Raw genomic sequence first — 18636 nt, 5'->3', positions numbered from 1 at the left:
CGGCCGTAGCGTCCGTACGTCGTGCATCCGTCCGTCACAGTTGGGCACAAATTTAACTGCTCGACGTACGGTCACGATATTCGGAACGTGGGGGGTGGGGGGGGGGTAATCGAAAACGAGTTGGGATGTCCGATGCTGGGGGTCAAAGGTCAAAGGTCAAGAAGTGTAAAAGAAGGATCATTCCCTCCTTAACTTAAGGTATAGGAGGAAATGCAGAATTGCGGCACAAATCTAAACGGCTCGACCTAGGCTTGTGATAGTCGGTGTATAGCATCATGGTAGGAAAAGCCATCACTGTGCCGAAATTTGAGGTCACAGGTCAAGGTCAATGGGGCACAGGGCAGATTTTAGATATTTCTCGAGGACATGGTCTGACGGAGCGACTGAAAAACTTTTTTCTTTCAGCGGTGACCTAGCATTTTTATGGCTTTATTGAAAGGACCATGAAATGTACTTTCTTCTGCTGACGTCGCGAAGAGTAAGTGTCGGTGATACCTTTTGACCCTCAAGAGGTGGGTTAAACATGGATTTGTTTACTGTTACTATTAGAAAGAATTGACTGCCCGTTTGCTAGTAGAATATTTACATGCCTGGATGTATGAGGCTACAATGTCACAGTGAAATTTCAAAAGCTAAATTTGGTTGAAGAAGTTTATGCTCCTTTAAATCGTATAATTTCTATGGCATTCTGTACTGTCAGTGTGTTACATGTAACGTATGCCACTGCCAGTGGCCACTGCAGTGCATGTGGTGGTGGTACTGTGTAGTTTTTTGCTGTTGTAATTAGTTACAGGTGGCAGCTCTCTATTTGAGCCTGTAGGCTTGCATAGGTAAATGGATGAGTGCTTACCTGTATTCTGTTTTGCGCAATAGTTGTTGCTACTACGTACGATGGGGCTTCCATCTTTAATCTGAAGACACTTAAACACTCCGCGGCACTTGTTAGTCATTGTTATTGTTGTGGTTTGTAATGTAGATGGATATACTGTGCGTGCAGTTAAATCCAGAGAGACATGATACAAGATTGCGTGGCATAGCTTTGCTGTTGATCCTAAGCGCTGCGCGCGGATGAGACGAGCAGTTTCGCAAGTATGAAGCGCTTGTCCGCAGTGGAGACGTCGCTGCGCCAATTCGAGGTCCGGCGCATGTCTCCACAGCGGTCAGGCGGATGGTCTGTGTTTTAGAAGATGACAATGGATTATATATGGACGATATTCTAGGAATTGGAGATTATCAAACCAGTAACAAAAATCGCTCAGTCATGCTCCAGATTAGCTGAATCAAAAAGATTAGAATTTAATATGAACAAAACAAATACAATGGTTATAAAATTCACAAACAATTTAAAAGAAAGGATAGAGAAGGAGATATTAATAGGCAACGAGTAATAAAAAAATGCACCAAATATTCATACCTAGGGGATTTAATTAATGATATAGGACTAGGAGGTTATAACGATATGATAAGAGTCCGACATAATCACACCCCTCACAGCAGGTCCTATCCCAGAAACCACCGCAGCCTACGCCCCTACTCCCTAACCCTAACCTTAACCCTAATTAAATTTAATTAACACTAATAAATGTAATTAAATTTAAAAATAAATTTTTAAAATTAAATTGTTGTGTAAATAAATCATGTAAATATTTGCGTTAATGGGAAAAATAGTTAAAATGGAAAAGATAGAAAAAAATAAAAAATAAATAAACAGATGGGGTTCGAACTAACGATCTTCAGACGTAACGCCAGCCGCTTTACCAGCTCGGCTATTCAGCGGTATTGGAATATATATATTATGGATGTGCCATGCATACATGCATACATGCATCGGTGCGGTGGTTTCTGGATAGCTTGCTGTGAGGGATGTGATATAACCCTAACCGTTTTGCTTAATTGTTCAATGAATGACGCACTCGTTCACTTCGACAACGAGTGAAAAATGCGGAAAAATTTTCTCTTCGATGCGAAATGCATCGGCCCGGGGATTTCATTATTTACGAAAAGTAAATAGGCTGTGGGAACGACGGTAGGTACAAGAACTGGTAACGTCGGTCACACCCCATTCATGTCCATCAACGAAGAAGGCGGGCGCTTATTATTAATTACGGAGATGGGAAAATGCAACATAACTATAAGTACTAGCGCAGTGCGCTAAACAGCGTGTTATTTTCGTATTTGTGCCAAACTCTATCGTAGGAAACCGTTCTAGTCTAGCAGAATGCCCTAGTTCCTGAGATCGGCGATTCCGTGCTCTAATGCTATTTACCTAGAAGTTTAATATAGAGGGGTGCGCATAGACTGATTGAAAGACACAAGTGTCAATCTCGGCGGCGCCTCGGCATCATGGCCGCATCACGTCCAGAGAGGCGGTACAGATGGCGTTTGCGCAAAAACGCGTTGTTCCTTGACCGCAAGAGCGGTTAAGCCACACACTTCCGCGGACTGGTGCATGCGACCGCGGGTGTTGTATGTAGCATCTCGCGCTGCCCGCTATACGAATTCGCGCGCGAAGGCGAGGGCGGTGCGCACGAGATCGGTTATAGCGGGCAGCGTAACATCGCGCAGTTTCGTCACGACGTACACGGCTTGGCTACGGCGGCCTTTAGGGGGGAGGGCATTTCTGCTGCTGCTGCTTTGCTGCTCCAGGGTTCGCGCTGCAGCAGGGACCAGTATTTTGGTGCTGCTGCTGGTTTGCTGCTGCAGGAGCGCGCTGCAGCAGGGGCCAGTATTGCTTGCTGCTGCTGCTGCATGGGCCAGTATTTCTTTGCTGCTGCTTGCTTTGCCTGGCTGCATGGGCGCGCTGCGCACAGGGCCAGTATGTACGTGTACGTAGCATTAGCTACTTGTAAAAACTGCCACGGCACCGCCAGCACGTGCTCGCACGACGTGCCGTCGCCACGGCGGCAGCGCCGGTGGTGAGGAGTTGGTAAAACCTGGCCGCCGCGGCGGCGGTTTGGAGATAGCATCTAGACGCGCGACCCACGTGGAGCGCCGTACGCGTCTTCGTGTAAAACCTCTGATGATCAGAATGACGCTATACTCGGCCAGTGCCCACGTAATCGCGTGCGGCAATGAGCGAGCGTGTGGTGGCTGATTGACTGCATTTCTTGTAGGGAGCCACTACATCTTACCCTCGAGCGGCGCGCCACCCCCAAAATGTTTAGGGCCGTGTGGAGATGGCTCTAGGCGTCGAGTCGCGAAATGTTCGGTTGGATTCGCCCAGTTTTCGCGGATTTGTTTTCAGACCCTGTCTAAGTTATCTGTCTAATGGACAATAAGGGGGCGGCGTATTCGCTGTTGGGCGCGGCTCGCCGTGGCGCTAAGCGCTGGGCGCATAAACCGGGCCGCAAGTCCATCTAGAATTTAATTATACTTGCTTACCAATTCACCATGAAGATACCATATTAGGCAATATAAGAGGTCATTTAATTTAAGAGCACCCCCGATGGTCGGTTACCTGATGATACCTGCTGGTACTAAATCCACACATTTTGTGTTTTGTAGCACACGGACGAGATGGGAGTCTACGGCGTGTCCTCTGTCTTTGTCAACCTCACCAACAGTACGACAAGCAGGAGGTGTACCCGAGATGGTCGAACTTGCCAAATTTGCCAAGCGCCACGTCCCCGAGGAAGATGTACTGGTATGTGTGATTCTATGTAACGTCGTGGCGCCCGTTGCCAGCTGAACAAAAATTTGTCATTAACGTTAACATCAACTTTTTCTCATAGTGTCGACTTGATTTTATTTCGTAGAGGTACGAGGAAATTTGCTAGGATTTTTTATTCTCGTTACTTTACGACATTTCTTGTCGGCAGTCGAAGATGTGTAGTTTTTATTTGATGGTATTTATTGTTTCTTAGTATTTTTTAGCTCAGTATTTACTATGTTTCTGCATATTCAGTGGCGCCACCATCTTCGTTAAAATCCACTTGCAGGATGAGAAGGAGTACGTGGACAGGGTCTCCATCTTGGTCAAGTGCGGAATAGTGAGCTCTCTTGTGGGAATGTGCAGAAAACAAAGAGTCAGACAACTAATGAATAATAGCCAGGTCTGTAAACGCGCTGCGTTTATAACTGAGCTAGATAGATAGCGTGGTTAGATAATTACAGTTCCTTCATGAGGTAGGTGCCATAACCAGGTAAAATGGTTGCAGTGTTACTCTTCACTAATCTAGCAAGCTTGGACCAGACAGGTGCCAATTAGCTGGATTTTTAAAACCAGCTGAAGCCTACATAAAAACGGCAAAATAATGAATATACTGATACCGAATCACTTTCATAGACAAATCTTTTGTAACGTAGTTAATGTCACATGTTTACATTCACTGTGTTATCAACACTTTACTATTACTTTTCTGCAGCCAATTACTTTTAATTGGCCATGGAAATAAGTAACTGGGTGAGTTAGTCAGATATCAGCTACATTCTAGGTATTTGCAGTGAAGAATGTTGACTGATTTATTTGATTGACTTGTGATTACTTTCTTATTTCGCAGGGTGTTCTTCACAATAGACAGAAAACAAGGAACATAGAGGGTATCTAGTGCAGCAAGGTGGGGCAAAGGTAGGCACAGATCAGTAATTTAAAAAGCAGTTGATACATGTGTGATCAGCAGTGTCTTTAGAAGTAACAGACACAACTTCAAGCATACAATTTTATGTTTGTGATAATATTAATAACTGTGTCGCTTATGCCCAGTCACCACGTACACGACGCATCGCCCGCGGCCCGCGCACTGAAAACTTAATCAAAAAATGGAAAATAGATCAGTGCGTCGTTGGTGCCGCCAATTTTGTCAGGATTTGGAGAAGCTAGCGATGTTGACAACGAATGCTCAGCGTGTTGCTAGCGACGCTGCGCCGTATACAGGGCGCATATATACAGAGCGTATACAGGGAGGCACATTGTTAAAAAATCCAACGAATAGCACAGCGTGTTGCTAGCGCACGGAACGATTGGTCCGCGCATGCACCGCGCATGCACCGCGCATTCAACTCACAGCCAGCGCACAGTCAGCACACAGCCAACACACAGGTCACTTCTGGGATGCAGCAGGGATATGGTGTTGTGATGCCCCTCCACCCCATAGGACACATTGAGTGATATTGGCCCAGAGACAAGATGCGCAGAGTGAGGGCAAGCTGTTCAGGCCAGGGTCGAGGGCCTCTCTGTAGTTGGTATTCTGCTTGTGATCCTCGACCCAATCTGGTTAGCAGCTCGTCGAACATCTCGGGGGGGGGGCATCCGCATGAAATTCGTGAAGGCTGCCTGGTCTTTCGTTACGCGGAGTTCAACAAGTAGCTGGTCATACAGGCCAACTGTCGTCGGCCGACGATCACCGGTCGGACCAGAAACTCCGTTGACCTCTTCTCTTCTCTCCTTCCTTGATGACATGGACTTGGTGAAGTGCCAGTTCCATGCAGGGTTCTGCTAATGTTGGAGAACCGCGATTTCGTATTGTAGTCGGCAGCCTGTCTGGGATCCTCATCTTCTAGAGTGGTTCGTCTAGACACGAATAAGCAGGAATCTCTGTCATCACCCATGAGGGCGGAGGAGAAGTGATGCATGAGGAGGTGGCGGCGGGACCCGTTTATATACCGTACACGCTAGGAACACGCTAGAAGAAGCGTGGGCGCGCTACACGACTCTGTCAGCCACTCGTTCGAGCACGCCCATATTCGCTGCATGGTCGCTGGACATGCGCGTTAGAAGCATGCTAGGTGTGCGCTATAGGTGTGTGCGCTTAAATGTTTGCTAGACCTCAGCCGACGAACATACAACGAATACCCAATCGTGTGCTCGCGTGGGTCCTGGCGTGTGGTCCAGCGTCGCTTCTGCGCGTGTCTGGCGTCCTTCTGGCGTGTAGCATTCATGTGGTACGAGCTTCCGCACGGACGCACGGACGCACGGACGATCATGCGATTCTACAAGCTGCATCTGACTACGTCAGATGAGCTAAAAATTAGAAAGCCATTTTTCTTTGTAAGGAATTGGACAGTTGGGACTGGCCATGACAAATGAAACTTACTGTAGGGAATTCACATGCGAAGGAAAGGATTTATGCGACGTTGCAATACAGCTTCAGCTTTGACAAGGCACGTTGAACCCAATGTCTGAAAGCGAATCATGAAGCCAGGTAGCTATATATGCTCACCTTGCCCAGTTCAATGATAGACTTGAGAGCCTCTTCATCCTCAGAGACCTTTTCCTTCACCTCAGCATCCAGTGTCAAGTAGGCCAAACCTTCGGCCGCAAACTTACGGATGACCATGTCTTTCTTCGAGCTTCGCAAGAATCTAGCAGAATGGATTCGTCGAACACGCTTAGTTACGGACAGCTATTATTTTGTTATTGAACTGCCACCATGTTTTTGTTATATCATTCCTATCAGTTTAAGGTTCCAGTCTTGACCAGGTTTGCGTGGCACTGCCAAATATTACATTACTGTTTAAATCACTTTGTCCAGTTGTCAGCGCATGCATGTACACAAAGCATTACAAGCAGAGATTGTAAAAGGAAATTCAAAAAATATGTCAGTAAAAAAATAATTTATAATTAATATATTATTTCACAATATTATAAACTGTAAAATTAACAAACAGGTTATGCATATCTAGTTTTTCTTTTCATTGCCACTAAACAGTTATATCTTACTGGAGCTTGCACCATGTAGATCCAACTCTAGCACTTACTTCAAACAGGAGTCCGCTAACTTTATAGTGCTGCCTTCTGACATGGCTTTTGCCGATGCATCGGTGCCACCGGATGAACCAGCCTTACACAGAGCCTGTGAAAACAGAACATTCAATAGTCCCTCTGTTCAACGTAACGTGTGAAGCTTACCAATGCAAATTTAGATGAGAGAAAAACTACAATTACAATTACATTTTCTCACATTAAGCGCAATTATACACCCTCTACTACTGGTGAGAGGGGAAATTGATTCCTGTCACTTTGTCTATAATCTATCTGTTTATGAATCCATCCTGTATATCCATCTGTCTATTATGACATTTAAAGCCATATTATTTACCTGCGCATCCTTACCACATGATAAACTCAAATACAATTGAGCACATTAGCCCCTTGTCAGACTGACTAGCACTCACCGCAAGGGCCCGGACTTTGATGTTCTCATTTTTCGACTGATACAGCTTCTTCAGAATGGGTGTTCCCTGAGATATGATGGCCGCACTCTTATCTGCTTTCGTTGATGCCTGGATGATAGCCTCCACCGATACTTGCTACAGGCAGGAAAACATCATCTCTGAGATACTGTTTAGTTCAGTAACACACATTGATAAACGGATTCAAATTTGTTTTAACTAGAAATGAAGCAATCTGTGTTCATATATATATATATATATATATATAACAATATGTACGTGCGTGCGTGCGATGTGTATGTGCGTGTGCACGCACGCGTGTGTCACTGTGTGGTGCGCGCGCTGTAAATCTTACACATTACATAAGCTATGGACTTTACCTACATATACATGTATACAGGTATATTAAAAATGTCACAAAATGTATATATTTGGCATAAAAACCAATGGTCATTGCTTATGCAGGGTAGCATGCACTCACCTGTTGCAGCACGTCATCTGATCCAGCCATAACGAGCATGATCTCAAGCATGCCTTTAGTTCCAAGAATGCTGTTGCCTACGTCAAACGGACCCTAAATTTTGGAGATAAACAAGTTCTGTGTTTTACATGCCTTTCAAGCATGATTGCATTTAGCCTGTAGTACTCAGAAAAATATTATTAATAAATTTTATTCTGTAGTACATTAACAATAAATCTGTTTATGTAGCATAATAACAATAAATCTACTTCTATTATAGGATGAATAATAATTCAATAATGATTTATTGGATAATAATTTGAGGCGGTGACAAGCAATCAATATAATAACGAGATGTGTGTGCAATTATTGATGAACCAAACCTGTAGTAGTGTTGTGATGGCAATAACACACTTGACTTTAGACTCATGGGATGGGTCATCTATCAGCACCCTGCGAGGATAAAATTTGCATCATTATCCGTCCAATCAATTCTCCCAGTTAAATGTGAACAGACTAGGTTTCAAGTGGACATTTCTCCTGCTTGAGTCCAATTAATTTCCTGTTGGTGCATGGGGACTGGGAAGAACAGGAATGTTCATGTTAGACAACTTGTGAATGATGGGGTTAGGCTGAGGCCACGTATCACACAACAGCGTGCATGGGTCGACACATCAATACCTAGGGGGGTTAAACTTAAAAGAAAACTGCCTTCCAAATCAACCTTCCCATAAAAGGGTGACGTTTCAATTTAATATTATTACTAAAATGCACCCTAACCCTAACCCTAACCCTAACCCTAACCCTATATATTTAATGTTTTTTTCAACTTTTACGCTGGAAAAAAGCACACCGTTACTTTCCCTTTTCCGGCAGCAGACCTGCTTTCACCGAAAAACTATAAATATGTTAATGTCAACCATCTCCCTCCTGGGATATATCGCACTCACATATAATGTAGTCCTCGCACTGCATTCCCCTAAAACTATAAATATGTTAATATCGACCACCAGGAAATATCTCGCTCACATAATGTAGTCTTCGCACTGCGTTCGGAATATCGCTCGCTCGCTGTCACTCTCCAGGTCCATGTAGATGTTGTTGAGCGCCAGCGCGATGTGGCCGCGTGTTTCCGACGTGATGGGCATCGTCGTCATCTCCGGAATGCAGGATCCGACCTTCAGCATCTCCCAGCATGCTGAAAAAGACATGCACGCGATGCTATTTAAAATATATATTAACTTGGTTTTTATGGCAAAAAATTACAAACTAAAATTATGCATTTCATGGGCTTACAGGCGGTATTGTCAATTTAAACGAATGTAAAATTCCCTGATGTTCCTGTGAAATAATGTACATGTCACCGTTCATGCTAATGTCTTTTCTGCTTTAAATTAAATATTTAATATTCATTTGAACATGTACACATGGTTGCAGGAATGTTACATTACAATGTTACTCCACAACGTTGTGGCAACGTTCAGGGGAGTCTACAAATTTACATTGCCACAATGTCAAATGGTTAGCTGGGAAGGCCTATCTGCAAAGTTTATTCGTGCTGATCGGCAAGTGTCTTTACTACGATCGATCAAAGAAACTACATGCGATTAGTTTTGGTTTGGTGATTGGTTTGGTGGTGATGAAGGCATGATGCATGATTTCAGTAAATTTATTGTAAAATCTGTTAACTTTTACAATGGGATTTTACACTTCATGCTAGCCTGCTATATTTACGATGAGGGGACACCTCTACTGTTACATGAATTGTGCTAAATATGACGTTTTGCATGAATAAAACCCAATATAAATGAGCCTAATGGTGGCAACTAATATGCTTAGAAACGAAATTTAAAATTAAGAGTGTGCATAACCCCTAATGTGTAATGACCATGTGTCGCGCAAACCAGCTGATAATGCAGTTTCAATCGTTTGCAGCAATACAATACACATCACAGCAGCCCATGCAAATCGAAATTGACGATACTTTGTATGATGAATCCAGGGTCCGTGCCACCGGCAAGAGCTCTCGCACCCAAGCCATGTCTATCGTGACGCAAATGCAACCATCGCCGCAGTACAATACACATCACAACAGCTCAAATCGCAGGCTTTCAGATTTGAAAAGTACAGGAGGACTACTAATGACTCCCCTAGGACACCATAGGTGGTCTTTTCACGCTCCATAATCACACCCTTAAGAGGCATGATGGAGAGCTCCACTAAAAAATCACACCCTTAAGAGGCATGATGGAGAGCTCCATTAAAAAATCACACCCTTAAGAGGCATGATGGAGAGCTCCACTAAAAAATCACACCCTTAAGAGGCATGATGGAGAGCTCCACTAAAAATCACACCTTTAAAAGGGATGATGGAGAGCTCATTGAGGGCTCTCCATCATGCCTCTTGGGGTGTGATGATGGAATCATGACCAATCCTCAGTCTAGAGTGAAATCCAAAACGAAAATTGGGATGTCATGTCAATCTACTGATTATCATTCATCTTCACCTTCATTCATTCAATGGCTTCGTCAGGATTACATTCTTTTCATCCAACAACCCAACAATAGCCCACAGATTAATAAAAGAGTTGATCGGATGTAAAAATAAACTTGTTTTATTTATTCTGATTTCCATCCTTAGAGATTCTAATCCATGTACCTGCATATTTCAGCACAAAATATCATCACAATCCATCAACAAACTAGCCAAATTACTTGTACGTAGTAGCCACGTATGTAGCCCCTCCAGCCCTACGACTGTTTCACGTCCGCAGAAAACTACTTCTCGCCACGTATAGTAGAAAACGAGCAGGTAACTTGTGGCTACCGTATAGGTACCTGTATTTGGATGCTGTTGTTTAGTTGTATTTATATATATATATAAACCAGAGGGTAGTAACCAGACCTGTACCTCTGCCATACGTTCAGTCACTTACACACCACAAATTGTTGTGTGTTGCTAACCTTTTTGTACCCCCCTACATTGAGAACTCTATGGAGCGCTATTTCAACATAATAGACATACTTTAGGTGCGCGATTTCAACCACTTTTATGAGGCGCGATGATGCGCGCACCATGGCACAATTTCGGGTGCGCGGTGGAGCGCGAGCGCTATCGCGCCCCTTAAAAATGAAAGCCTGAAATCGTAATCGACAACACTTCGGTACGCACCCCCACCCCCCGTCGATCGCGGCGCTGCTACGCACCTTTATCGTCGAGAAATCTGCGCACCCAGTCGATGCCGCCGGTGCGTGGCACCAGCTTCAGTATGAGGTCGGTGACGGCATCGCGGCCGTATCCCGACAGCGTCACGTCCGTCACGATGTGCATGATGGCCTTCATGATCGATCCGATCATCTTGATGTTGGCTAAATAGTGTAGTGATAATAATATATAATTATTTTAATAATATAATATAGCAGAAAATTAATATATAACATAATATAAAATTAATATATAACATAATATATAATTAATATATAACATAATATAAAATTGATATAATAATATAATCAGGAGTCTATCAATATTTGATAGACTCCTGATATGATATAATAATATAATCAGGAGTCTATCAATATTTGATAGACTCCTGATATAATATAACACAAAATTAGAATACCATAACATAACATAAAATTAATATAATAAATAATATAATATTAATATATGATAACATTATATATGCATGTTGGTGAAAAGCATTTTTTGAAAGTATGCTATTTTGGTGTGGAATCGGCAATGAGATAATTGCATAGTTTTTGTATACAGGTAACGCATATAGTTATAAGTAATGCTGGGTTTGAGAAAGCAAAATCTTGCAGGGTCAAAAGATTTCCAAGTAGGTTACTAAGGGGGTTCGCAATATAGGTTCTGTATAATCACAGAAAACCAGCAACTACAACGTAGTGGGCGATTCTGTGAACGTTTACAAAAGGAGTTTGGTCACGTTGGTGATTACACAGTGCAAACCCCATGTGTTACGTACGCATGTGCGACAGTATGCCTTATTATATACAGTAATACGGTATTGTGCCACACACGTTTTTCGGGGTCTCCGGAGAAGTTTAACCTATTATTTATAAATTTGTTTGAATGACAACGTTTGCTTGGAGAGCACGTTTCGAATTTAACGCAAGGGTTTTTACGTGCATGTCAACAAAATTGCAAATGCACGCCAATGCGTGTATGCCATACGAGTTAACGTTTAGTTTCATTTGCAACCGTAGAGGTCCATTATTCTCCAGAGTGGCCTCGTTCATCTGACAGCACCTACCATTAAGTTTTGCCATCTCCACCTTATTGCCGGCCTCGCGGTTCAGGCCTGTGAGAGCACAGACAACATTGAGGATGAGATGGGCCGACGCCAGGCAGATCTCCTCTGAGTTCCTCGTTAGCTGCTGCTGCAGCCGTGGGAATCCGACCTCAGCAACTATGACCTTAGCCTGCGACGAAGAACTTATACACATTAGGCACCGCCTAATGTGTATATCTGGTTTGCTATGACGGGACTGACCACAACTATACAGAAATTTTTAGTTTACGAGAGAACGTATGTTTATCAGTAATTATTGTGCAACTAACATTGTAATTTGTGTCAAATTATATGAGGTGATTATTCTATAAAACATTATTTTAAGAATAATGATAACTTGAACATGTTCAATCTAATGAAAGCCTCTCAGGATAAAATTCTGCCCCACACCTGAAATTTTTACTCGGGTTACTGAAAGCATGTAGACCGGACCGCCTTCACTTCCCCATGTTCACTTTGAATCATTCAACAAACTCTCATAGAAACTAGATCCAATTATACCTCGCATCATAACAGGTCTATCGGCTGAACTCAGCAGCGGAATAAAGCAAAATAAATTTCAAAGCTAGTGATGGCAACTTGTGACCACAGATATAAATCGTAACATGATATAAATTGTCCAGAAGTAAATCGTGTACGTACTCGATCCTGGTTGTTGATACACATGCCGTCCAGCGTGCGTAGAACTGCAAGAACGTACTCCTCTTCCTTCCACTCGAGCACGGGCAACAGCATCTTCACACCTCCCCCCTACAGCAGAAAATTCTATCCATTAGCAATGAATAGTTCACAACACGAGCACGTTACAGGGAGCCATGATTAACTAACCCAGGCAAGGTGCTAAAAAATGGACGTATCTTAGCTGTTATATTTTAAAGCAGGGTTTTTTCTGTCAACAGGATACCACCTATGATGCCAAAATCCATTTAAGAGGTGGAAAAATGACAGAGTGAAAAAGAACGACAGCGAAAATTTGCATATGAAGGGATTTTGAGCTCACCGTTTTCAAAAATAAAGGCACATTTACTACAATTATACGCCCAATTTCGAACCCTGGTATTAACGGTGACATTAGCTGTAACAGTGACTGGGGTGTTGAACATTATCAGATGAAAACGTGGCATGTCATCATGCCACAAAGCAGTTGTGTATGCCTAGAACTCAATTAACACATGATACGCAGTCAAACTGGACAGTGCGCTATAGCGGACACTTCTACAGAACGCACACTCGTCTATAAAGGACACGTATGAGAGTTTCCCCTGAGTGGTGGGTACACAGCAAAACAACCTCAATAGAACAGACACCTCACGAAAAATAACACAAAGTTTCTCTCGAGTGATGGTAACACATTGAAACAACCACAATAGAATGGACACCTATGATATCTACGAATGGCATTTTCAGCAGGTTTTCTCGACCGATCTGCACACAGACAAATGCGACCCGGGGTGGGGTGCTAAGCGCATTCCCGATGACACGCGTAAATCAGGCGGGTACCTGGAAAAGCTGGGCTGGAGCGTCGCGGCCGAGCACGATGAGGTTGTTGGCCGCCGCCGACCTTTTCTCCGTGTCAGCGTTCGGATCGAATAACGCCTGTAGCATCTGCGACACCCTGCTGTTGGTGCTGTGCTGTTCCTTACTCTGCGCAAATAAAGCGTTTGATACATTTCGGCGGCGTGGCGTGGCGTACGCGGCGGCACGCGCCCGTGACAAACAACCGCTGTTTGGCCGGCGCGACCAGATCCTACGGCTCAGTTGACGCAGCACCGATGTAGGAAATCAATGATGATCTAGTGATTAATACGCTATGGTTCAGTTGTTTTCACAGCACACCTGCCATTGTGGTAGAAATATCGATTCTCATTCACATCACATTACCATGCACAAACCTGCCAAACATGCTAACAAATACACTGAATTGTCTCGCCTACTACTTCACATGACGCTGTGTATTTTCTCTTCCATGTATACTTGTGGCTACAGTACACAGGAGTTCACTGGTATGGCTAACAACGATTTTTAATCAACCAAGGATGTGTGATAACACTGCATAAACTGGGCAAGCAGGGTTTTTGATCATGCACATATTTTTGGTAATGCATTGAAAGGAATTGCCTATTCATCGTGGGTATACATAGTACTTCAATGCGCACATATGAATAAGTTCACAAATTTTTCCCCAGAACCCAATTTGTCCGACTTCCGAAACAAACATATACAATATTACATACTCCACACCTGTATAGTAGGCGTATCTCCAGGTGTATTCTATAGTATTAGTACCCTTCACACGCTAGTATTCTCATGCTAACATGTAATTGCCGGGAGCAAAAAGAACCCCGAGCAATCTCGTTGATCTGCGCGAGGTTGTCGAGCACACTGACCTTCTCCTGTAATTCTGCACTGACCTTCTCCTGTAATTCCGCACTGACCTTCTCCTGTAATTCCGCACTGACCTTCTCCTGTAATTCCGCACTGACCTTCTCCTGTAATTCCGCACTGACCTTCTCCTGTAATTCCACACTGACCTTCTACTGTAATTTCGCACTGACCTTCTCCTGTAATTCCGCACTGACCTTCTCCTGTTATTCCACACTGACCTTCTACTGTAATTCCGCACTGACCTTCTCCTGTAATTCCGCACTGACCTTCTCCTGTAATTCCACACTGACCTTCTACTGTAATTCTGCACTGACCTTCTCCTGTAATTTCGCACTGACCTTCTCCTGTAATTTCGCACTGACCTTCTCCTGTAATTTTGCACTGACCTTCTCCTGTAATTTTGCACTGAGCTTCTCCAGCAGGGGAAGGACGGCCTTGTTGTTCTTGTCGAGGTGGAGGACGGCGCGAGCGTCCTTGAATGCCACATCGTACTTCTCGAGATGGTCGTATGCCTGCGCGCGCCGGAAGCGCGCCTTGCTGTCGGCCGGAACGATCTCGATCGCTGCGATGCACGAGAGAGGTGAGAAGCATTAAACACGTATATGCAGGGGTAGAAATTAACTTTTGAACAAGGGAGTCTGTTGGACTCCCTACCCTCAAAAAGAGGGAGTCCGCGGCAAAATGAGGGAGTCCGCAGTCTGAAGTTCAAAACTAAAGCATAACAACAATAACGCATGCCATGTGCTTATTTTGAAGATTCATGCGATGCACGTCTGCCAAATTTTCTTTGGACATTTGCTGAAAAAAATACGGCAATTCCGCGAGGCCGTGCTCTGGAACGAACTATAGTTAGTATAGCCGAATTTTCAGGGAGTCACACGGACTCCTGCATATATGTCAAATCAGGGAGTCCGACAGTAAATCAGGGAGTATTTGACTCTGGACTCGCGTCAGTTTCGCATCCTGCGTAGGTGGCGTCCGCCAGAACTGCGCCTTGCTGGTGCTGTCGAGATGACGGTTACACCACGTGAATGACACAAAGGTCTTGGCGGATGATAAAAACACTTTTTGTGCACTCATAGTCCATGCGGGTAGTATTTGAGCCAACTTGAATATTGCTCAACATGTAGACCACTTGGGAGTCATTTGTGCATTTTTTCGAAATAATTGAGAAGAAAAAGTGGACATGCTATACTAAAGAATATAGTAATTGTCTCACTGATTAATAGTTTGACTTTATTTAGTTGATTAGGTCTTACCCAGCTTTTACATAGGAACAATTCTATCAAGCAAATAAAATGTCTTTGTAAAAAGTTGAGAGTTAAAAACAAAATCTCTCCTTGCACACAGCATATGCCAACATCTTTTCGCATGTACTCTGTATCACAAGTTCACAACATCCATAAAATGCCCGTAGACAAGTAACTTTACGCTCGTTTGACAACATATTCTCGTTAACATTACACAGTAACAAAATGATCATACTAAACGAGACATCCGCGCTCACATTCAGTGGCATCGTCTGCAGCTTTCTGCCAGTTCTCGAGCTTTAGGTGGCAGGCTGCTCTGTTCTTGTAGAATACTGCATGGTCCTTCTTGTCGCTGGCAGGACATAACTTCAGGGCAGCCGTGTAGCACTCAGCAGCCTTTGCGTAGTCGCCAGCCTAATGTGAAGAATCGCAGTTGTAATATACGCTCTATTGCTGCCATGTAAGTTTAAGACTTGCATGACATAGTGTGGTTTAGAAATTAACCAGTTTATGCCTTAAAAAATCCCAAATTATATGCATGGTGCTTACAGATATCATCACTTGTCATATCTTTCCATTATAGTTTGTCTTATTGAATAATGTATATTTGGTGTGACTTCACAAATTAGATTATTGGTATACACGGGTTCTTCTGAGGGAAAATTAGACAAAGGAAGTAATGGCCAGTTTGGGAGAAAAAAATGTGCATGATGGATTCAAAGGCGTGCCGTAGGCACGCATGCGGACGCGGGAGAGAGAGGGAGAGGGAGAATGCCCCCTCTCACTGGGGGGGGGGTTCTGGGGGGTCTCCCCAGCAAAGTTTTTTAAATTTGAATGTCTTAGACTGCATTTGAGAACATTTTCACAATGGCGATGTTCAATTTGACAACGGCGGTGCGCCACTGTGCCTATTATGTATAAGAAACCCTGGTATATATAAAAGATAACATGACATTGCCGACCTGAAAATATTTATTGCCTTCCTCCTTTCGCTGCAGAGCCTCACTTGCCTCTGTGGATGCCATGTTCTGAAAGCAATCAAACAGAGATTGTAGAATTTTATTAAATGGGTATCAAAACCACATTAAAATAATATATTATGAATAAGATATTAGTAGTACTGACGATACTAATTCTTAGTAGAATTTATCACCAAGAACCATCATTCCTAGCCTACAAGAAAGCCATATAAAGCTTCCATCAATAATGCTGGTTTAAACCTGCATCCGCAAAGGCTTGCCAACCAGTGAACCCTACAAAGCAGCTGTTCATTACTAGCAAATACGATACTGCCTGCTAATGACAAGGTTTAATTACTCTCATCTAATGTTGCCCAGCCTCAGTGTCATCAACTAGGCATCTGCTTGTGCATCTACATCTCCATATATGCATTTTTGACTACTTGGTCACAATCTATTGACTAACTATAGTTGTGTTATAATTAAGAAATTGAGGTCTCATTCACTAATTAGTCCAAGTGAATTACGCCAGGCGGACCTCTTTTCTGACACTGAAGGTGGTCACTGCCATTTGAAGTGTTTGCATCCTCAGTGGTTCTTTTACATTCCCATTGCTGAAGATGATCTATGTTGAGGGCCAGGAATTCACCCCCTGAGAAACCTCACTTCCCAGGCCGAGGTTTGAATTCACAGGCTTATTATTATGTTTATGGTGGACATGCTAACACCTGGAGCACTGCAGCTCTTTTTACCAGAGAATTATCCTCAACATACTAAAAGCATTAATGCAAAATCCATGTGCTAAAAAATGTAGTAATTAATTAACCCTCGTACTATATGGGTGATACTCCATTAGGAGTGTTGCCAACTTTAATGTCATTAATGGTCATAATAACATCATATATATATGGTCATGGTCATATATTAGTTTGTGGTTTAATGTCATTTAGGTTAGGGTTAGGGTTAGGGTTAGGGTTAGGATTATCAATCATTAATCATTAATCATTAATCATTAATGATATCAAATTTGGGAACACTCCTAATAGAGCGGTAGCCTACTATATAGATCACACTTCGCTGACATCAATAGCCATCAAGGCACTCAAGCACATAGTCTATAAAAAACATCACAGATCACCAAGAGACATTTCATTCTGAAACTGCATTCAACTGCACTATCAGCCTAAGAAAGCAAATCATGCGCTAAATAAAGTCATGTACGTATCACTTCCAGTAGAAGAAAACAATGAAGTCGACTGCAGATTAATCCTTCCGGTAACAGGCCCTCATAATATAAATCACATCATTTCTTACCCTAACCCAAACACTTACCTAATCCTATCCCTAATCTAGTGCTTAAATACCAACCTAATCCAAGAACAATAATCAAGTATCAGCCCATTTGTAGATTGTTGAGACTAAAATTAACTTACTAGTAGTAGTATTACTACTGCTGAGAGGGTCTATGTCCCCCGGGGTACTGCTGGAACGTACCCTGGTACTATCTAATATGCCGGACCGTACCTCGCCTACTTCACTAACGAGTCTAGGGAGTCGCCTACGCCTACTCCCTAACCCTAACTCTAACCCTAACCCTAACCCTAACCTTAACCCTAACCCTAACCCTAATCCTAACCCTAACCATATCAAATAGTTACCAGGATACGTTCCGGCAGTACCCTGGGGGACATAGACCCTATGAGCATTACTACTGTGCTGGACTACGTTTCGACCCTCCCTCCACCACCCCGTACATAGACCTACGTAACCACAAGGCACAATCACCCTAACCCCAATTAAGGCTGAGAAGGTCTATGTCCCCCAGGGTACAACAGAACGTACCCTGGGTACGATCCGGGATACCAGAACGTACTCTGGTACTGTCTAATATGCCGGACCGTACCTCGCCTACTCTACTAACGAGTCTAGGGAGTCGCCTACGCCTACTCCCTAACCCTAACCATATCAGATAGTTACCAGGGTACGTTCCGGTATACCGGACCGTACCCAGGGTACGTTCCGGCAGTACCCTGAGGGACATAGACCTTATGAGCCCAATTAAGACTATCATCATGGACGGTTCAAGGCTAGAGAACATGGGTCCCAATAAAACCAATGTCATTTACATCAATATAAATATAATATTATATCAATAT

At 43.3% G+C, this 18636-nt stretch overlaps 1 protein-coding gene across 1 annotated transcript in view; it reads right to left on the bottom strand.

The window, feature by feature from the left end:
- LOC106814473 (protein unc-45 homolog B-like) overlaps window positions 1-18636 on the bottom strand; it is a gene marked incomplete in the record, with an annotated part of 33506 nt that overhangs the window by 13308 nt on the left and 1562 nt on the right. Inside the window, 13 exon segments of the mRNA XM_014818793.1 lie at window positions 6159-6300; window positions 6697-6791; window positions 7114-7248; window positions 7592-7684; window positions 7954-8023; window positions 8600-8768; window positions 10778-10939; window positions 11848-12016; window positions 12529-12636; window positions 13387-13530; window positions 14658-14833; window positions 15779-15935; window positions 16484-16549. Coding sequence (XP_014674279.1) covers window positions 6159-6300; window positions 6697-6791; window positions 7114-7248; window positions 7592-7684; window positions 7954-8023; window positions 8600-8768; window positions 10778-10939; window positions 11848-12016; window positions 12529-12636; window positions 13387-13530; window positions 14658-14833; window positions 15779-15935; window positions 16484-16546 — 1683 coding nt within the window.

This window comes from Priapulus caudatus, unplaced genomic scaffold, assembly GCF_000485595.1.
Source record: "Priapulus caudatus unplaced genomic scaffold, Priapulus_caudatus-5.0.1 Scaffold26, whole genome shotgun sequence".
Lineage (NCBI taxonomy): Eukaryota > Metazoa > Priapulida > Priapulimorpha > Priapulimorphida > Priapulidae > Priapulus > Priapulus caudatus.
The sequence above is the reverse complement of the archived record's forward strand: the minus strand, read 5'-3'. Positions and strand labels throughout refer to the sequence as shown.